The sequence below is a fragment of the Plecotus auritus genome, assembly GCF_963455305.1.
Source record: "Plecotus auritus genome assembly, chromosome: 12".
NCBI classification, from domain to species: domain Eukaryota; kingdom Metazoa; phylum Chordata; class Mammalia; order Chiroptera; family Vespertilionidae; genus Plecotus; species Plecotus auritus.
In genome coordinates, this window is record NC_137778.1 from 40,480,562 (window position 1) to 40,502,765 (window position 22,204).

The window sequence follows — 22,204 nt, forward strand, 5'->3', positions numbered from 1 at the left end:
CCCAACCATAAAATTATTTTCGTTGCTACTTCATAACTGTAGAGCCTAAGACCAAATCTGCATGAAATTTCATGCATATTTACATATGTGTTTTCCGACTGTCTTAGGCTCTACAGTTATGAAGTAGCAACGAAAATAATTTTATGGTTGGGGGTCACCACAACATGAGGAACTGTATTAAAGGGTCGCGGCATTAGAAAGGTTGAGAACCACTGGTTTAGAAGTATCTATGTTATCGATGGGACCATGCTGAGCGGCAGGTGCTGGGGGGAGGAGGATGGCCTTGGAGAATTTTCTTTTCTTTATGAAACTAGGAAGAACAGGCAGAGCTGCTAGACTGAAAAACGCCACGAAATAACTTTTGGAGGTTGAACTACATAGTTATACTGCAATTGATTCATAGGGTCCAAGCGTCTTGCGTTTGCTTTGTTCTACAGACGGGACCACTGATGACCTGAACTTGGGTTTCAAGGGGAATAAAAACATAATACAATATCAGCTGAGCTATGTTTAGTAGCAACGGCTGGGCCCTGGCAGCGATAACCCAACGTCACCAGCCAGGCATCCGCTAGCTTCCTGCTTCCTGCTGGAGTGTCTATGAGACAGAGACGCGCAAGGATATCCTCTCCATGTAATTGCTGCCTCACACAAGGTGATGCCATGCATCTTTGGAGACATGGCTGTGTTGGAATTCGTGTGAGAACGGGTAAATTCACCGGTGATCCCAAAGCAGCGATCACCCGGCAACACGGATCAGCCTGCATTTTAGATTTGCCGAAATATAAAATGATGCAAGCAGTGTACATCTATGTCAACAGAGTCCCCGTTTGGTCAGAGATTATGGGCTGTTCCCCAGTGGGTTTGATGGCCAGCTGTTAAAGGATGGGGAAAGCGCCTTTAAAAGAAATATTTAGAGAAGATTTAGATAAAGTTCACATTTCTGTGAGATCCCTGCCCAATTCTGTGAAAAGGCGTTGGGTGGGTACCCATTCATTTCCATGAGTGCCTTCTGTAAAAACGAACCCTCCGTTCCTTGTGGTGTATCCTCCCAAATTCAACCCTCAGTCCTGCCTTAAGCCCTTAGGGAGCTTACGTGTGGGGCACAGTCAGAAGGTTCATGTGCCCGACAGGGCAAACTGTGGGCCTTGGCCATGAGCCACAGGCTTCCCATGGCCCCCAGGGGCAACCCTCCGCCTCAGTCGCGATTTCCCTGCCCTTGGTCCCTCATGTGGGAACACTGGAATCTAAATGTTATTGATTCGTTGCACATATGCACATAGAGACTAAAGACAAAAGACAGACCATTGCTTATACCAGCTGGCCACACTTTTCAGTTCATTCTCTAAAAACAATCCCCACCTCCCCCCACTTAGGAAAAGGGCCACAATTTAAGGAGTTGGTGTGTGGGGGACATTGTAGCTACTGGCTAATGTAGATAATGGCACCTCACAACACCCGTCTCTGTGCTTACCAAGTCCTTTCCTTGGTCTGAAGAGTGTAAAATACATGCTCCTCAAAGATTTTTAATTTCTAATATTCCCCAAAGGTTTAGGATTTTAATGAACAATCTTTCTAGAAATGGAAAAAACAACAACAACAAAAAAACAAACTACGGCTCTTGATTTTTTTAAAAGCAGAAATAAATAAAAAATGTCTATTTAAGCTTTCCATATTCTGTCTGCTGCTTATGTTTTAAAAGACAATAGCGGAATGGGCTGTCTTCTGTCTGTGGATAATCAAGCATGGGTTTAAGATACAACTCTCTCTCTCAGAGTCGGAGGGGAAGCATAGATTTTGTCCTTCATAGGTTATTTTAGGACTGGAAAAAGGCCCAACTTCCTCAGAATAGAATATTACTCCAGATAAGACATATCGGGGCATTGTTACATTACCTGCAATGAGAAAGTCCCTGGGATAAAAATCCTTTCTCTTGAGGCCTTTTTCTTTAATTTATTTCAAGTAACATGAAATTAAGTAAAACCTTTTCATCGTACATAAATAAAAATAATTCGATTTCATCCCTGCGCTCCTATTTATTTTACCTTTTCTCTTGCTTCTATATTTATAGTGTGGCATTTATATGTTTTTACAGATGACATTCAGCAACATGGAACTCTGCATTCAAAATCCAGACAGCTACCTGTCTTTGGGTTGTTGGTAACATCCTCAAGTCTTTGTAATCCCATTGTGTTAGAAAGGCAACTGAATTTCTGTTCCTAAGGTTGGAGTGGAATTGTGGCTCTCATTCAAAAAGCATTCCAGACTGTGGGACCTCAGAGGGAAGGCGGGGGTGGGTGGGTGGGTGCGTGGGAAGAGATCAACCAAAGACCTTGTATGCATATATGCATAACCCATGGTCACAGACAATAGGGTGGTGAAGGCCTGGGGCAGGGGGCGGGGGTGGGCTGGAAGGGGTCAATGGGGGAAAAAAAGAGGACGTATGTAATACTTTCAACAATAAAGATTATTAAAAAAAAATTCTGTAAGTGAAAGTCTGAGAAGCATAGCTTTGCTCATTGGGTCAGGGTGGCTGGGAGAACATGCTCAAGCTTTGAAGTCAGAAAAGGTATTCTTTGCTAACGCTGTATGATGTGGGGCCACGTGCCTTACTTTTCTCAACTAGAAAATGGGAAATTATCAGTGGAAATTACCCCTGACCGCCACCCTCCCCCCCCCCCCCCCCCACACACACAGGGCTTTGTTAATGAGGATCAAGTAAAAAACACATTCACAAGTCAGCCCGCAGTTTGCCAAGTGTTTGCCCTGTATCCCATAGGACCCAATGTGACCAGGGGCTCTCAGGTGACTTACCTAAGGCACACGGCTATTAAATAGCACACTGGGACTTGAACCCAGGTCTCGGCCTCTAAGGCCAGTGATTTCCCCACTAATTCACAAGCGGTAAGTGAGGAAGGCTTTGAAAAACAGGACACACTGGAGACATACACAGTCGAATGTAAACTTGGCCCAACTGAATCCAAAACAAGGTGTACAGCTATTTAAATGAGACACTTGGCAAATACATCTATGTCCTTGACAATCCCATTGGAGAACGATGATCCCACAATTGCATATTGATTGGGTTCCTTTTTTTTTTTTTTTTGATGAAAAGACCATCTGTCACTTTTCAGCTCCTATATTCTGTTGAAATTAGTCTCTATGTGAAATATTCTACCTTTAAAATGGGTTGCCTATATGGTTATACCTACTGGTGTGGTAACGGATACACAGCCTTCGCCACTTTGAATATATGCATTTCTCCCTAGGAAATGATGGCGTGAAATTCCATTTATTGGTTCTTACTTCCCCATCAGCTCCCTTTCTTAAAGACAGGTCCCACTATGCACAGGCAGGAGGGTTTTTTGGATGGTAAGGCCACCTGATTCTCTCCAGTTGACATGGTCAACCGTCATGGTGGGTGGGGACAGTGCCCCAGGGACCCAGCCTCATGGACTCAATTTTCCAGGGCTCACGAAGCTTAAGAGAATTAATCATCTAGAATAATTGTGAGAAATTGCTTCTCTTTTTGGGAACTGTAGAAAAATCCAATAAATGGAATTTCTTTTCTATGGATGAAAAAGGCAGGCAAGACTTTTCCACATTACCAACTGCATGTGGCTCTCAGTTGCAAATGGCAATATTTGTAATCAACCGATATTTGTTGATTAGCGATTATGGGCAAGAGGTTGTAGCCTAACGTCTCACATCGATAAATCAAGCCCCTCTAATGAGTCCCCATTTTGAATGTTGAATGCATAGCTTCACTTTAAGGTTAGGTTGAAATGACCAGGGTTTAAGAATTCATGCAAAAGAAAAATCAAAAATTCTTTTATCTCCGAAACATTTTTTTTCAGCTCATTATCTTGAAAGCAACCGTCACATAAGGATTCTCCACCTAACCCCCCCCAACTACGATTTCAACCAGCGCACGTGAATTTTAAGTCTACCACAGGGATGTTTTCCCCATCGAGAAAGTTCCTTGTGGCTTGGCCGTGGTGCGAACCCCCCGTCTCTCCGCCTTCCCCAGCTCCCCATCGCGTGGAAGGCACAGAACAGTAGCTGAAATGAGAAGGGGACTGACCTATGCACACATTCTCATCGTCCAGCCGGGCCGAAGCATTGCGGAAGTAGCCCAGCCTGCATAACTCACAGTGCTGCCCTCTAGTGTTGTGCTTACAGCTCACGCAAATGACTGTGTTTAGCAGATCGATATAACTGCACCGATTGGAGTGGCCGAAGCATTCGCAATCTTGCAAGGAAGAAGAGAAATGTATACAGAGTGTATACGGTAGCGTAAGAGTCATCGCACACGACATGCGTGAGTAGGATGAGGGGTGGAGGAGAGATGGAGACATGGCATCACATCTATGCGGTGCGACATGACAGATGGCGGCGGCAGGTGGCTGTGACGGACATGGAGGGAGCATCTGGTTCGAGCGGGATAGAAAGGCTGGGCATTCAGAACATGATGGAGGTTGTCGAGTCTCGGCAGACAAGATGAACAGAAGCATTTGCAGGTGCACACCTTTTAATATCCGGGAAGGCTTAGTTCCGGGGATGCTAACGTCTAATTTTTGCACACTGAGAACTTGGCTGTCTTTGCATCCCTTTGCCCCATTTCCTCCCCGTCTTTGCAGACTGATGAGAGGAGGGGAAGCGTGTGAGCATCTAAGGCCTGACTCTGTCATCGCCCACGGCTCCTTGGATTAGAGTCTCTCACTATCGAGGATGTCAAGAGAGGAACTCGGTCAGGGGTTCACAGAAGTCATGGCCACTTCAATAGGGATCCAGACAATTAGATATTCTTTATTTTTGTGTGTTTTTTTCTTCTTCCCCCAAATGTCAAGAGGCAAGATGGCCTCTGAAAGTGTTTTGCCAGGCCAGATCTGCATGTTTGCTAACATGTGAGAGAAAGTATAAAAAGCAGGGAGGTTATTCGTGTAAAAACAGGGGTTCTTGGTATTTCTTCTCCTTCCAAGTTTCAAGCTAAGTCTTCTACAATAGAAAGATTAGGCAGCTACTGTATCCCCAGGTGTTTTTTTTTCCCTTGTCTCCTCAAAATGTTGGAGGCGCCTCTGACGCTTAGGGGTGACAATGATAAGAACTAGCTGAGGAAATGGAGCCGAGAGGATGAGAACAGGTGGGGAAGGGTGGAGAGGGACTGGATTGTTCTCTCTGTTGCATCTCAACCAAAGCAAGAGGTTGTTCATCTAATTCAACCTTTTGAAAAGAAGTGATAGAGACAAAGCCTCTATTGGTAGCCATAACTGTCCAATCAGACCCTTTAAAAAAAAAGATGAGGGATAACCAGATGGGGAATCTAATTTGTCTTCTCAAAAGATGGGGGTAGATCTAGCTGGACATCTAAGAAGAAAGTCAACCATGGTACTGCAAACCTTGTCTGCCTAAAAATACTCCTTTTACTAATGCCTGGCTTTCACGTTATCTCACTAGGAAGCCAAAGACAGTCACGATTTGAGCCCATCCATCCATCCATTCATTCATGCATTCAGTCAATACTTATTGGGTTTGTCTACCATATGCCAGGCACGATGGGAGGAGCCGAGTTCATCTCTTGGCCTAGATAAAGTTTTGGAAGTATTGCCTTTGATGACCAAAATAAAAATGAATAAGCATCATCACACATGAATAAGGAAGAAGGAAGGAGACTAGCTTTCTTCTTCTTCTTTTTTTTTTTTAAATTAACCTGCTTCTACCCATCAGAATGCTATGGATTTATGTAGTGGAGAGCCAGTTACTACAGCAGAGAGCTGAGGTCAAGGTTCTGACAGAATGACATAAAATTCGGACGGAAGCAGAGGAGACACTGGACGCGGTGAAGAGCGGACGGTCCCAGGAACAGGGTCAGCACCTTGGGGACTCCAGAGGCAAGAAGAAGGGGAGGCTGCTGAGGGCGAACCGCTGCCCCATGGAAGGCTGTCTGTCTCCCTGCAGGTGTGCTGGGTGGGGATGGAGACGGGCATCCGGGGACCCAGAGTGAGGAGAGGATAGGGAAGCCTTGGGACCCCAATGTGGGAGGTGGGGTAAGAAGATACGTGCATAAGTTTAGTAGTTTTAGGGCATGCCAAGTTAAAAAAACAATACTAGAATAACAGTCACCACAGTAAATTCTCTCAGGAAACAATAAGCATTTCGCCCCGATACACTAGATCTCCCTGCGTTACCATTTCCTTCAGGTGGCATTTCTGACTCCCGAGGGAACCTAAAGGCCTCGAAAACTTTCCTTGGTTGAGTGTTTGAAACAGGGAGAATCTTTTTGGTCTGGAGACCCCTCAGAGAAGTGGTAGCAGGGAGGAGACCCAAGTCTGAAATCTCATTCCCCAGGACTTCTTCCAGCTGCCTGGCCCCCTGAGGAGGGGGCTGCCCTTCTCTGGAGGGGTCCTCAGCGGTTGTCCTTCATGGTCCCTCCCCCAGGTTGGTCCTCGGTGCACCTAATGTAACCTCTTCTGTGTCAAAAGCATCCTTGATGGCATACATTCGTCCTAGGAGCTTTCCGGAACGACGCAGGAGTCCCCGTTGTTAAGAAGCTAGTTGAGTGGGTAAGACAGCAGGTGCTCAGCTAGAAAACAGAATGGCTCGGGTCAGAACACCCAGGTGCCACGCACGGCCTCGGGGGAAACTCAGAACTCCAGAGAAGCTAGGAAAACTGACTTCACACTGGACTTAATATGAAACCTCCTGAGGGCAGGTCGAGTTTATTAAAAAAAAGTGGGGGGAGGAGAAGGAGGGAATGAGCATTCCAGGGGAAACAGGTAGTGTGTGCAGAGGCAGGAAGTTGGAAAGTTTCATGACCTGGTTCCTTTGTGGGTGTCTGAGGGTTCGGTAACATCTGCCCCATGGCCAGACCACATCTGAGCTCCATCTGGCAAAGTTTATCCAAGAAAAAAAAAGGTATCTATAGATTTCTCTTGAATCCAGTCCATGAATATCCAGAGAGATGTCAGACGTGATTGGCACTGATTTTTTTGCATTTGAGGAGGAGTACACATTTCTGGGATGACTAACTATTTGTTTCTGGGTCCTCTTTTGAAAGCCAATATATTACTTTTGATGAGAAGAGTTAAATAATGTAAATTATGTAAGTAATGATATAGCGGTACACGGAATCCTACATAGCTCAACACCCAACATTATAAACTTATTTCAGAAGGTAAGGGAATATTTTACACGCCTGACAATCTGGGAAGTGGGCTAATGGCCACTGGATTCTGTTAACACTTCGAAGACTCGTCCCAGACTTTGATAAAGTTGCCTTCCCCGGCTGTGATGTATGCTTGGGAATGTAAAGTGAGAAAAAGACCTTGGAGAGTGATTTGAAAAACATGAGGATAGATAAATGCGAGGCGTTTCAGATGTAATTCTGAGACTGCCGTCTTCGTTTTCAGTATTCTGTGAAGGTACCCCTCTCCAGAAACGAGTCTTCCCCAGATAGGCACAGAATCTGAGAACGATCATTCATGCTATCGTCTGAGATGCATCAGCATATTAAGATCCTGAAGGAATAGCTCAATGACTCTTGGATCGTCCACTTCACGGACCTACCATCTCCTCCCTTCCCTTTTCCCAAGAGTGGAGTGGCATGGTCCATCCTGGTAATTCCTTCCTTTCACATATTCTCACTCCCACGTCTCCTGCCCCCCTCACCCCAATCATCGTCTCCTGGGCAAATCTGGTCCTGGTTATAGCCAACTCTCTAGCTCTCTGTGCCTGTACACCTAGCAGCTGAATGTGGGGGGCTTATCCAACCCTTTTGAAACAAGTCTCACTTTAAGTTCATGACCATAACCCTTCCTGGGGTCCTCGGAGCTGCCTGGCAACCTTCCTGAGCGGGGGGCTTCTCTCTCTCTCGTCCTCCTCCACACCCACCATAGTTTCCCCTCCCGCCCTGCCCCGTCTGCGCACACGTCTCAGGGCGCAGCCATTGGCCCTCTTCGCTCTTTACCCTCACCCTGGAGCCAAGGTGGTTTTTGTTTTGTTCGTTAATCCGCACCGAGGACATACTTTCCCACTGAGTTTTAGAGAGAGTGGAAGAGAGAGGGAGAGACAGAAGGAGAGAAACATGGGTGTGAGAGAGACACGTTGATGGGTCGCCTCTTGTACTCACCCCAACCAGGGCCAGGGATCAAGCCTGCAACTGCGGTACAAGCCCTTGACTGGGATGGAACCTGGGCGGATGCTCTACCCACTGAGCCACACTGGCGCGGGCTGTTGCTGTTTTTTTTTTAATCCAGCTTCATGACTTTCTACACCATCTACATGCTAACCTCCCCAAAACACTGTAACCCCCCAATTTGGCAGACCTCCATTTAACAGACTTTGGATTTAACGGACAACATTTCTGGTCTGTATGTTTTTAACCAAGATTTGCTTAAATTAACAGGTTATTTTTTTTTGTTATTAATTCACTGTTATTCTTAACAAACGTTAGCGAATAGGCCCTTTGTGGGGGAAAAACACTGCAGTAATTTCACCAACATAACTAAATATCACGTACCTACAACTACAGTCCACCTATTTAAATCCAAGGGTTCTGAGACCGATTAGCACGTGATCACATGGCATCACCAGTGTTAACTGGTCCTGCCGTCCCGTGGCGGGTGCGTGTTCTCACGTGGGCTAAGCCCCGCCCAGCCGTGCGCATCAGGTGCCGGGTGAAGGCTGCATTTACTAGACCCGTTCAGCATCGATTTAAAGTGACAGGAATGCATAGAGACAGCTTTTCTGTGAAGCTAAACTTTCCATACATACTTACTTTTAATTACACAAATGCTTCTAGATAAGTCAAAACAGGTAGACTAATTTGTCTTTTTTTTTAAACATGCAAATTTGGAAACCAACTTGATTCTATAACAGACTTTGGGCTTTGAGGGACACCCCCTCGTCCGAATTGTATCGAGGTTTTCCTGGAGTCCCTCCCAGCAGGGCCAACGCCCCCGTCAGTTAGTGAGACTTCATCCGGGCTGCCTTCTTCATGTCTCACTCAGACGCCGAAGGGACACCTCAGCTCCAACCCACTCCCCTCCGAGCTCCGAGGGCACCGTCCCAGCGTGCTGCCCAGCCAGGGGCCACCAGCTCAGGGCATGACAACCCACTCCCCCCGTCACTCGGCTCAGCACGCCCCGACCTGCTCTCCACACCTCGCGTGCTCTCCTCCCTGGCCACCAAGCCAGCAGCAGCCCCTCGCTGTGCTTTGAAAACACGTTCTAAGCCTCTCTGCCTCGCACCACCGCCTCCTTAGTCCCAGCCACCATCACCCGTCCCCCACCTGGATTACGGGATGGCCCCCAAACTGCTGTCCTGGCTTCCACCCCGGGACAGTCTCCTCTCCACGCAGCAATCAGAGCAATGCTTTGAAAACGTCAGTGATGCCAAAACCGGTTTGGCTCAGTGGATAGAGCGTCAGCCTGCGGACTGAAAGGTCCCAGGTTCAATTCCGGTCAAGGGCATGTAACTTGGTTGCGGGCACATCCCCAGTAGGGAGTGTGCAAGAGGCAGCTGATCGATGTTTCTCTCTCATCGATGTTTCTAACTATCCCTCTTCCTTCCTCTCTGTAAAAAATCAATAAAATATATTAAAAAAAAAAAAAAAAAAGAAAACGTCAGTGAGGCCATGACGCCCCTCTGCTCCTCATCCTAACGGCTCCCCGTGTCATTCGTATTCCCGGGCCGAGCTCCAGCTCATTCATTCCCCGGGGATCTGGCCCCTTGGCTTCCTGGGGGCTCATTGCTGTCACCTTCCTCCTCACTGGCTGTAAAACGCCTCCACGTTGCTCTGCCCACACGCCAAGCCCAACCCCAGGGCCTTTGCACGTGCTGTTCACGCCGTCTGGAATACTCCTCCCCTGGACACCCCTAGGACCTGCTTCCTCACTTTTCGTTCTCCGCTCCAAGAGAATTCTGGGGCCACTCTGTCTGCAGGAACAACCCTGGACCCAGACACACGAGAATCTCCCCATTTCCTAAGCCTGTTTCATTCCCCCCAGAATGTACAGAACCGGAAAAGCGTGTTTAAGGAGAAATCCTCCCCCTGCGCTGACTGTCAATACGCGGGTGCAGCCCGGGTCTGTGTGGCTGCCTGGGGTAACCCCAGAGCTCGGGACATCACCCAGCACATCGTACTCACTCACAGCTGTGGACTGGGCGGTCAATGAACCCTCGAGGGTTCCGGGGAGACAGAGGAAAACTGTTTAAATTCATTCCTGCACCATTCGTATTCCCTCAGAGTCTGGCTGTATCCTATACATGCAGGGGTCCTCAAACTTTTTAAACAGGGGGCCAGTTCCCTGTCCCTCAGACCATTGGAGGGCCGGACTATAGTTTAAAAAAAAAAACTATGAACAAATTCCTATGCGCACTGCAGGCCCGGGACGCGTCGGCTGCTAAGCAGGACAGGCAGCGGCACCCGGCGGGCCGGATCCATGTCCTCGGCGGGCCGCCTGTGGCCCGCGGGCCGTAGTTTGAGGACGTCTGCGGGAGTTTAGAAAACCGACGGCTGCCCGGGAAGATAGAACCGAGTTAGCGATTAGCTTAGCAGACAGCCGACCACGGGTCTACGCAGGTCCAATTTAGGCGCGAAAAAACAGATTCCTGAAAAGGACCGTGGCTTTATGTAACGTTTCAATCTTCAAATTGCATTGTGGACGGTACCCATTTTTTTTTCCAGACAAGTGCTAACTACTGTTGTGCAGCAGCCCTAGCGGTGGTCTGGCAAACACATCTGCACGGTGTGGCCTCCGGCACTGGCATCGGGTGCGTACGGAGGACCGCCTTCTACCGGGGACAGTGCGAACGAGGCCCCGTCCCGCCAAACCCAGCAGGGGTTCTCAACCTTGGTATTATTATTATTATTTTTAAAAATATATTTTACTGATTTTTTACCGAGAGGAAGGGAGAGGGATAGAGAGCTAGAAACATCGATGAGAGAGAAACATCGATCAGCTGCCTCCTGCACACCTTGCCTCCTGCACACCTCCCACTGGGGATGTGCCCGAAACCAAGGTACATGCCCTTGACCGGAATCGAACCTGGGACCCTTGAGTCCGCAGGCCAACGCTCTACCCACTGAGCCAAACCGGTCAGGGCACAACCTTGGCATTATTGACACTGTGGACCAAACAGTTCTCTGTTGTCCTGTATGTTACAGCGTATCCCAAGCTGTGATCACCGATATTCCCCCGGGGGACAAACCCCCCGTAAGACACATATGAGATCATAACAGGCCGTGAGGAGCGTAGGTAGGGGCTTAGTCACTGGCCAGTTCCGAGCAGTGAGCGAGCAGTCTGGACGAAGAGGGAGTGTCCGACGTTGGCTTTCCAGATCGGGAGAGACCCCCACCTGCTAGGCACGGTCAGTGTGGGGGGTCTCCCTGAGACTGGCTTGGAGAGAGCGTGTGGGAGGAAGAGGGTGGCGGAAGAGGAGAAGTTAAGTCTTCTTTCTCACTGTCCCCCCCCTTGCGGGCCCCCTCCCCCCCCCCCCCCGTGGCCTTACCGCTGTCCCTATCAGACAGAGCACTGTGAATGGGGTGTGGGCATATTTCTTTTTTTGGCCTAATGAGGAAAACGTATTCAAAGTCAGAGCTGGAGAAAATACATTTCGCTCACTCCGAAAGAAAGGGTTTGGGAAAAGGACTCGAGGTAGACGGAAGGTGAAGGAATCCGAGCTCTAGCAGGTGTCCCCTTCGCTGCGTTAAGGGGCACCGCGCCTCAGAGGGGCCTCCCTCCCGGGGGTGGAGGGAGGCAGCTTCCTGGCCCTTCCCCTTCCCAGCCCTGCTGTGGCTTTGCTCTGCCAGGCACACCCTTAGGTGGCTTCCTCCTGTCTCCGCAGGGCTGTGTGGGTGTTACAGTGCTGTGACACCAAGAAACCAGGGATCCGATGAAGGGGGGGAGGGGGGCGGGTCAAAGACCAGGTCAAGAGGCCTCCTGAGCATCCAGCATGCTGACTGGACATGGAAGACATGGACTTGGCGAGAGTCCCCATCGCTCCCCTTCTCCGTCACCTCCCTGCTTTCTCTGGCAGGTCTGCCCATGGCAGAGGGAAAAGGACCTCATCACTGCCTATGACATGCATGCACACACACACACACACACACACACACACACACACGTGATAACCAGCTCTGGGCTGCTCTGCTCCTAAAGGAGTTAGAGTCTCTGGGTTTCCAATCCACTTGGAAACCCCTCAGAAGGGCACCTTCACGTTTGCTGCGTGAAAGCACATTGGGGGAGGGGCGGGGAAGGGGTGTAGGGCGTGGCATCAATCCTACGTCTTTGCTTTCCCCGTGTTCTGACAGTTTCCCCTTTTCTCCAGGGGCCTCAGGAGCACCTACTGGGCGTTGATTAAACTCAGGAAGAGGATGTGGCTACAGAGCCACGGTTTGCCGCTCTGGTGACTGATGAGTTTGCCGACCACTGGACGAGACTAAATGTTACCGTGTAGTTGGAAGCTGTGAGGATTAGGCAATTGTGGCATATTGTGTGCAAAGAGGTAAAGGGTAGTATATGACAGTGGTCGGCAAACTCATTCGTCAACAGAGCGGCAAACCACGAGCCGCGGTTTGCCGACCACTGCGCTAAGGAATGGGGAAGCTATTATGGTCATTTTCACAGGTGGGTCAAACCAAAATTGGATGTAGCTAATCAATCTATTCTTGGGTAAGCGGTGTTCACTTTAAAAAAGGAAAACATACGCCCAGCAGTCAAGGGTGGAAGACAGGACGCACCTGTCCCATGGCACGTTTAAAGGAAAAAGGCGAACTAAGAACAGGAGTCTTTAGGTTTCAAACAAACAAACAAGCAAGCCCTCCATCGTGTGACGGAGTGACACAGGCCACCTGGCACGGGCCAACCATGAGTCCCGGAGGCGACGCTGCCGGCTCTCACTTAAAGAATGTGGCCCGAGGATTACTTTCAGGTCGTGATCACTGCTTAGGCCCAGGGTCGAGCGTCCCTGGTATTGGTTCAAATTCACGCCAAGTAAGGTTTGGAAGTAGAAATCCCAAGCATGTCATTTGTTCCAATGCCAAGTGGGCACCGCACACAGACCCTGCCCTCTGTTCCCATGAAAAGCATCCTTGAAGCCCACATTCCATGTTTTCAATGCGAATGGGTAACCACGTTAATCCTCTCGTGTTCCTGCCGCACGGGCACCTGAGCTGTCCTGGTTCTGATTCACACACGAATCTCTCTGGAAACAACTGTTGCAGCGTTGTTGGTTTGCAGCCAATTTCTGAGTGAAGTTGTTTTTTCTCTCTCTCCCTCTTACAGATGCCATTCCCAGGACGATTGGATGCACTGCTCAATGTCAGTCCACATGCCTCACCAAGAAGCTGATGGGTACACTTCACAGATATTCCAGATTCATACAGTGCAATGTTTCACAACACGTCACGCGGGGGACCACTGTATGAATCCACGAATTCCTACCTCTCTTGTGGTTTGCAACTTGAACGGAAGGAACTGTTGGCAAAGCTACTTTGGGAGCCACTGGACAGGTTCAAAAGAATGAACAGCACGTTAGAAACCGTTGCGAAACGTTCCCACGGCAACCACTTATCACCCACCCACGGGGGAGGGGAGGAGCCCTACGCGTACATGGCGACTATTTGTGTGTGTTCTTCCACCACAAAGGGGAGTCTTATCTTGGGCTGAAGATGGCTTAACGTTGTCCGAAGTAAAGCTTAGCAGGGGTGGGCAAACTTTTTGACTCAAGGGCCACAATGGGTTCTTAAACTGGACCGGAGGGCTGGAACAAAAGCATGGATGGAGTGTTTGTGTGAACTAATATAAATTCAAAGTAAAGGAGCGGAGGGGAGAGCAAGAGAACCAGATAGAACAGCCGGATCCGGCCCGCGGGCCGTAGTTTGCCCACGGCTGGCTTAGAGGCTTTCTTTTCAGGGGCAAGAATAACTACCACTTCCATCAAGAATCCCATTAGGCAAGATCAGTCCAGGAGCAATACGGCTCCTGTGGTCCCTCTCTTAAAACAGTAGTTTGCCTTGTTGAGTTGATCAGCTATTCAGGGGTTCTCAAACTTTTTAAACAGGGGGCCAGTTCACTGTCCCTCAGACCGTTGGAGGGCCGGACTATAGTTTTTAAAAAAAAACTATGAACAAATTCCTATGCACACTGCGGGCCCGGGACGAGTCGGCTGCTAAGCAGGACAGGCAGCGGCACCCGGCGGGCCGGATACATGTCCTCGGTGGGCCACATGTGGCCCGCGGGCCATAGTTTGAGGACGCCTGAATATCATTGTCTCCGTTGGCCATATCATTCTCCCTGTGGGACCACAAGCTACCTAGACGCTGGTTACATGACCTTTGTTGAACTGATAAGACATCACAGACCCCGGTGACCATGGTCCCCCATTCAGCAGCACCTGGGCCTGGGTCTCAGGGTCACCTTGAACTTGTCTGCCTTTCAAAAACGGAGCCGTCTTCCCCACGTGGATTACCTTGGCCATGAGATGGTTTGCTAACGGCAGGGGTGTTGCTCTACGTTTGCCCGCCGTTTCTTTTCCGATTATTCGTGGGGCGTTAGCTGCTTGTGGAAACAGCCCAAACAGCATAGAGCTGCATGCTCCCTGCGGACGTTGACAAGATAAATCACGGCCGCACAGAACCGGCCTCCGCTGGGAAGGCACCTTTGGCTAACATTGCACCTCCCAGCACTTCATTCCACGGGCTGCTTCCCAGATCCATTCACCTGATCTCGTTATCCGCATCCTCATGCGGGGCGGCCGGCATTGGCTGAGGACATGCTGAGACCCTTGCGTCCCGTGACACTCACAGAACACACAGCAAGACAATGACCCGGCTCTGTCTCAGGGCCCAAGCGATGCCCACGTCCGTCCACCTCCACACTCACGGCAGAGTCTTAAGGGTTCGAGCCTGTCCTTCCTAATCTGTTGAGCTCTGAAATTCAGTGGGCAGGACCGCTAGCCCTCGCCCGACTCCTCACAGAACTCCTCTGCTGCGGCTGAGATTGAGCTCGATTTCTCCCACGAATGAACGCAGGAACTCGGGGAAATGCATTCGGAGCATGTGATTACGGTAATTCTATTTACTAGTGACGCCTGTAGCTAGGACGGTCTCCGTTTCAGCCCTCGGATGGAGGTCTCGTAACACAGCCTTCCAAGTGGACTCCCCCAACGCTGCTAACGTGCTGTTTTGTGTAGCAGCTATTTTGGGGTCCTCCCTTTCCCCACATCCCCCCACATCTGTACTCATTCGAGTTTAAAAGGAACATCCCGCAGGGAATGAAGGAAGGGGCAACGAAAGACGTCCTTTTCTCTTTTGAGAAGGGAGGAGGCACAAGAGTGCAATTGCCTAGCACAGTGGTCGGCAAACTCCTTCGTCAACAGAGCCAAATATCAACAGCACAACGACTGAAATTTCTTTGGAGAGCCGAAAACCGACTTCTGCGCCTGGGCCACGAAGTTTCAATCGCACTGTACGTGCGCGCCCGCACCTGGTATTTTGTGGAAGAGCCACACTCAAGGGGCCAATGAGCCGCATGTGGCTCGCGAGCCGCGGTTTGCCGACCACTGGCCTAGCGGGATAAACGCCTCTCTATGTCTAGGTCGAGCTATGGCCTCGATGTTGGTGCGAGTGGGACGTTCCGCTGCATCTCATGCATTTCGGGGCCCAGTTTTTAAAAGTTCCGTTTCTCCCGTGTCATCGCACCACCGTCTGCGAGTGTCTCTTATGTACGTCTGTCTGTCTGATGCTGAAAGTCAGGAAATAACGAGGGCCCTGCGGGCAGACAGAACCGGGGTGGCTCTCAAGGCCAGCGGAAGTGGCTGTGGATACAAAGCAGATTACAAGAGGGAGGGGAAGGCCCACCAGAGGAAATGCACCGTGATGGACGGGGCGGGGGAGAGATGGAGAGAGAGAGAGAGATGGGCTGGGGGGGGTGGGGTGGGGAGAGATCTAAATTTCTATAAGTCAAGATAGAGCAACAGTAAAAGAAAGCTGGTCTCCTTAGGGGCTGCCATCCTGCCTTGACATTCATTGTCCCCGACCCTCAATGCCACGGATGTAGAGTTTCCTGAACAAAAGTAAAGAAGAGGCAGGAGAGCGATGTCCGAGCCACACTCACAAGCCCTCAAGCCTCATTGTTGGCGCCCTACGCTGGGATGGCCAGGCACCCTGGGATGGTCCTGGGACGGCCTGCCATTCTGTGTAATACAGCGCCTACAGCTCTTCCCCATCGCATTCCCCCACTGTCGCTCACTGGAGTGTCTCTGGGACGCTCTGCATATTAGAACAGTTTTTTCCAGGTACGATTCTTTCAGAGACATGGCATCTATGACAACGCTCTTAGTTAGTGCCAAAAAATTAGCATCTGGGTTCCCCCCTCCACAGGCGGGACTTTTCTATCAGTTGGGACTGGACATGCTCCTACCTTGTTTGGGGTTAGAAACCTCAAGGGAAGAAATATTCGGCCATATCCTATTAAACTTGGAAGGATCTGCACGCATCGGGGAGAGACGAGGGCACGTTATTGTCAGCTCTCATGTCATGGGGTCGACACAGCAAGTCATACGGTCGAAACACAAAGACACACGCCACACATCTGCCCTTCCCCTCGGCCGTGACGCGCTCCACAAAACACAAACCCGCATCGCACAAGGACAAGCCACCGGTGACTCCCCAAGCATTGAATGGACATGAAACAGAGCCGCCTCGCTGCCCAGCTCTGGCCATGGGCTTTCGCATGGAACCTTCCTACGCAGACGGGGGAACGGCAGCAATTCAGACCCCGTAGGAAGTGGCGCCTGGAACCGGGAGATAACACGGAAGAGTCATTTCTCCCTTGAGGATCCCGGGCTCTGCAATTTATATTTACAGATACCAACTGGCTGCATTCGTCTTCCCGGAGAGATTCTTTGGGGTATGTTTTAAGTGTGAGCCATTATCTCTGCGAAGAAATGGACCGATTTCCTATTTTTACTGATGCAGTTTCTCAGAGAATGGAAGAGGGGGGTGCCCGGTGGTTGTGGCCGAAGGAGAAGGGTCCGAGGTGCCTCTGATCTGATCTAAGGTTCGTATGTTTGGGTGCGTCTATATATTTTCACGATGTTTTTAACCTCAACATACGTGTCTGGAGTTATTGGTTCCAATCCAGAAATAATGGTAAGCATTGTTCACTTAAGAATTGATGTAATTTCTTTCTTAGATTCACCAGTATAAAAAACAATGACTCAGGCCCAGCGGGTGTGGCTCAGTGACTGAGCGTCGACCTATGAACTAGGAGGCCACGGTTCCATTCCCGGTCAGGGCACATGCCTGGGTGGCAGGGGTGTGCAGGAGGCAGCCGATCCATGATTCTCTCTCATCATTGATGCTTCTATTTCTCTCTCCCTCCCTGAAATGAATAACAATAAATTTAAAAGAAAAAGCACAATAAAAAAACCCAAACCAACCCCCCTCCCCTCCAAAAAAAAAAAACAAGTGACTCGGGATCAGGACTGGATGCTTTGAAAGGATGTTTGCTAAGGAGCCTAGGCCATTACTATGAAAGCAGTCATTTCGTCAGTCAGAACTACCATCCGCTGAGCTCAGCTCCCAACCCCCTCCTGAGTGGTCCTCTGGGCCCAGCTGCACCCACAGGAGAGCCCTCACCTCTGAACTCGGGGGGCTACTGTCGGTGCTTCTGGCTGCTCACTGCCATGTGAGAAACACACGTTTGCATATCTCATAGGTCTATTTCTCATCCTCGTAATTCGATCGGATCTCTTTGAGGAAGGGCAGAGTCTGGCAAAGGCCTCCGTAAGTATCTAATAACCGAGTAATTGATAGCAAGTGCCTCGGTGACTGTAAACAGGCATCATCCGATTGTTTCCTCCGTAATTAGATGAGAGCAAATAACGTTCGTGTAAGACATGGAACTTCCACTCTAATTTTGGTTTTTTAATATCTGTTGGAGAGCTGAGATATTGTTGCTGTAAGCGTATGATACACAGAAGCGCTAAGGAAAACTTCATGCGGGTATCGCTATAGCTGTCAGCATCTATGAATGGGAAAAGCACGTTAATAGTTTTCCACATCTGTCTCCGGGCGTTGCTAAGGAGACATTTGGTAACAGGCAGGCAAAATGTGCCAGTTGTTGACTGCACGCTGCCTGTCACCTGAGTGCCCTGGTGAGTGAAAAGCACGAGTCCACTTGGACTGGGATGATCACTTTGGGAAAATGAAAAATGTGCATTTTCAAGAAATTAGTATGATTTCTAGAAATTGCTCAGAAAAAATTTCAAACCATTGTTGTGGCTCTAAATAAACATTACTTGTATCACTAGCATCAAATCAAGAACATTTTAGTTTGTAGACATGGTTCTAACTTTTTCCTGTAGGAGAGGGAGAAAGAAGTGATATGTTCAGTTTCAGTGACTGGTTTGTCTTGTTTAATATACTCTTTTCTTAGTGTCTTATGATTTTCCCCTAGGATGCCAGGGTTCCATTTCAAGGGTCTTCCTATATGTATAAAAATTAATGTAGGTCATTCTACTTTTGAATCCTTAGTTTCTTGCCTGTATGGAATTATCAAGATAGTTACCGTCCGACTCCTACCTAGAATATAATTTTCTTCTGTGTCATATACTTCAGATAGTTTCTTGGGGGTGGGGAGTACATAGCCCTTATATTTCCTGGGAATATAATTAGACTTTTTTAAAAAAATAAGTTTTATTATGTGGGATGCCTAACCTTCCTGAACAATGAAAAGTCAAGACCATCAGCGGTCATACAAAAATCCTACTCTAATCTATGCCTACGTCCACTGGGATCAATTTCTACGCTATCTTTTGCTTTGGGAGGAAAAATGTCCTAAAAAAGATATGGAAATTTGTGGCCCCTAAATCCTTATAGCATGTTACTGTCTGTGCATACATGCTTTACTATTTGGCTGTCATGAGATTTTAAATTTATCATCTCATCCTAACCTTTAAAATTTTATTTTATAATTGCAACGAAAACAACTTAAAATTAGCCAGTTATTGTCTGGTTACTATTATTACTCTAAGATCCAGAAATATTCAATAAATATTACTAACGAATGTTTCATTCCCAGAAGTAAAAAATTAGGCATGTTGGAGGCTATATCCTATATAATAAAGAGCTAATATGCTAATTAGACTGGATGGTGGAACAACCTTCCGGAAAGATCTTCCGGAACAACCGGGGGGCGGGGGGGCGGAGGGGGGCCGCAGGGCCTCGAGGCAGCCAGGGCTGCGAGGGCCTACCTTTGCATGAATTTTGTGCATCGGGCCTCTAGTTAATAGTATAATCGAGGCAAATTCTATAGTATCCTATCCCATTCCAGTAAAAGTTCTTTGCATAACGAAGCTTCTGAGAATTTCTACCCATGGGCCACTGGTTCGAGGAGTTAGAAATTACAAATAGGAAAAAATGGTAACACGTTGATTTGAATCCCAGCTCTACCACCTGGACAAGTTCCTTCCCTTCTCTGGGTCTGAGCTTTCTCATCTGTGGGAGGGGATGGTGAGTCTACCCTCTGGTCCCTGCCAGGGCTGCGGAGCTAGTGTTTGCTTGTCCTGGCAGGGAGCTCTCAGTAAATGTCAGCTCTTGTTATTCTAATTGTGGGTGCCATTGTACCAGAAATCAGGTAACTGTCGCCTAAACAGTTCCTGCTGAGTGGAAGTTGAGGAAATAATGGTGCGCCTCCTGTTTTTTTTTTGCAATTTTAGCTGTTCCCAAAGCAAGTGATTCTCACATGTTAAAAAAAAACTTACTTTAGGGAACAGCCCAGTTCCAGGGCCAACATCCATGAATACTCTTCAGAGAGCAACAGAAATTATTTTGGGAAGACTGCGAAAAAGATTTGATTTTTTAACATTTAAAGATAAAATGTTAATTTCCAAGTTTCTTTCAAGTTTAGAAGCACGCCCGTTTAGACTGTGCATCGACACGGATCCTGCCCGATTCGCTTTTTCTTCTTCATTCACGAGTGAACTCAGAAAACTGTGATGTGACAATTTGGTTGTGGCACTCGAGGTTCATTTCCGTGGATCAGAAAAACGGAGATTCTGGTTCTAAGCTTGGGGCTCTGGAAGAATTTTTTTTTTCTCCTCTGCACCCCAAGGAAAACCCTTTGTGCTGCAAGTTGGGAAGAACTATGTTAGAGTTGCTAAACCTGACCATCTATTGCTGAGTCCCTGGTGTATCAAGCTGAAAGCAAGCTTGAAGTGGAAGGCTAAGTAGGGTTGTTCAAAACAGGGGTGGGCAAACTTTTTGACTCGAGGGCCACAATGGGTTCTTAAACTGGACCGGAGGGCCGGAACAAAAGCATGGACGGAGTGTTTGTGTGAACTAATATAAATTCAGAGTAAAGGAGCGGAGGGGAGAGCAAGAGAACCCTCCGCTCTTTCGGCTCCGCGGGCCGGATAGAACAGCCAAACGGGCGGATCCGGCCCGCGGGCCGTAGTTTGCCCACGGCTGTTCTAGAACATTACCTTGTTTTCTGTCTATCGGACAAGGCATCCACTCAGCATGAACCATCGGCAGCGTTCACCTCACTCTGTGGACACCCCTTAAACTCAGAGTAAATCGTGATCCCCGTCCCCATGTTTTGTTCTAGAACAGTCTACTCCATCGTCTTCCATACTTCATGAGAAGGCAGCAACCCAATGTCATGGTGCCATGTGAGGAGTCCTGGTTTAGAAATGGACACTGAGCTGCGAGGGGACACAGCTGACCTTTTCAGCTCAGTGGCCTCCTCTGTGAAATGATGTTGGAACGGCTCTCTTGAAGTTTCTTAAAAACACGAACTTTCAGGTGATGTTTGGGTTCTACGATAGGGTGGGACACAGGGAGCTACCCTGGGTAGAAAAAGCCACCGCGGAGAGGGGGCTGGTGAGCCCTTGTTCACTGTGCCACTTCGGGGAGTATCTTGGGTGGAGGCAGAGTCCTACAGCCCCTCGGGTTGCTACAGTGACTGTGGCTGATCCTCAGGGGACCCCGAGACTGCATTATGGATGCCTAGACAGGAATCCATACAAAGCCCTAAAGCTTTCCAGCGGAAATCCCCAGGCCGTGGGGTAATCTCCCATCTTCACAGCATGCTGCCTGTTCTCAGAAACACAGCCTCGTTAAACCGGTGGGGAGGATACCGGTCAGGTGGCAGCGGTGGGTCTGTCCTTGAGATGACACGCAATTTTATTTTGCTGTAAGCAACTGTCTTGATTTAAAAAAAAGAGAAAAGGTTTTTACTGTCACCGACTCTGGGCAAGCATGCTTTCTAATCTGCTGAGCTTACTTCGTGAAATGTGCTGTGTTCTACAATATATCTGACATCTATGCCGTCTACCTCTTCCTCAGCATGCTGGGGACATCGGGTGCCAGAGGAACACAGCCCCCTACCCCCTCTCCTTAGACGTGGTCCCTGTAACTTCTGCTGTCATGAAAATATGGCCCGGCCGGCGTGGCTCAGTGGTGGAGCGTGGAGCTATGAACCAGGAAGTCACGGTTCAATTCCCAGTCAGGGCACATGCCCGGGTTGCAGGCTCAATCCCCAGTAGGAGGTGTGCAGGAGAAAGCCAATCCATGATTCTATCTCATCATTGATGTTTCTCTCTCTCTCTCTCCCTCTCCCTTCCTCTCTAAAATCAGTAAAAATATGTTTAAAAAAATATGGATTTCTGTGTTTTCCCAGGTCATTGAAGTTCCCTGCACAGAAATGGACAGTTCAGGGACCAAGAGGCCCAAGGTGCAGGGCAAGGGGCCGGAAGGAGTCTGCGGTGGGAATCAATAAATCCAGAGATGCTCCCTCGGACTTCTCTCTTCCACTTGGTGTAACGCAGGGGTGGGCAAACTTTTTGACTCGAGGGCCACAATGGGTTCTTAAACTGGACCAGAGGGCCGGAACAAAAGCATGGATGGAGTGTTTGTGTGAACTAATATAAATTCAAAGTAAAGGAGCGGAGGGGAGAGCAAGAGAACCGGATAGAACAGCCGGATCCGGCCCGTGGGCCGTAGTTTGCCCAAGGCTGGTCTAACGTGATGAGCTGGATGGGTCTTCCCGGCCTTGTTCCATTGGGCGAGCCCCTCGCTCACTCTGAGCCTCACTTTCAGCACTTGTAACGGAGCTCCGTAGACACGAGGGACTCTCCCCCTCCTTCTACACAGCAGCTCTGTCTCAAGCTTCCTAGGAAGTGGAGCTGTTCATTGGCC

General features: G+C 48.9%; 1 protein-coding gene across 8 annotated transcripts in view; it reads right to left on the reverse strand.

Moving 5' to 3' along the window:
• The window catches only part of NTNG1 (netrin G1), a 248,577-nt gene that overhangs the window by 38,706 nt on the left and 187,667 nt on the right, over positions 1-22,204 (reverse strand). For 4 of the 8 annotated variants that reach the window (XM_080649321.1, XM_080649320.1, XM_080649323.1 and 1 more), the window contains exon 6: positions 4,082-4,249. The exons of 1 other annotated variant lie outside the window; for it this stretch is intronic. In XM_080649321.1, coding sequence (XP_080505447.1) covers positions 4,082-4,249 — 168 coding nt within the window. Of the gene's footprint in view, positions 1-4,081; positions 4,250-13,442; positions 13,503-16,421; positions 16,488-22,204 lie in introns of all 8 variants that reach the window. 3 more of the 8 variants (XM_080649327.1, XM_080649324.1, XM_080649325.1) reach the window with 3 other exon arrangements.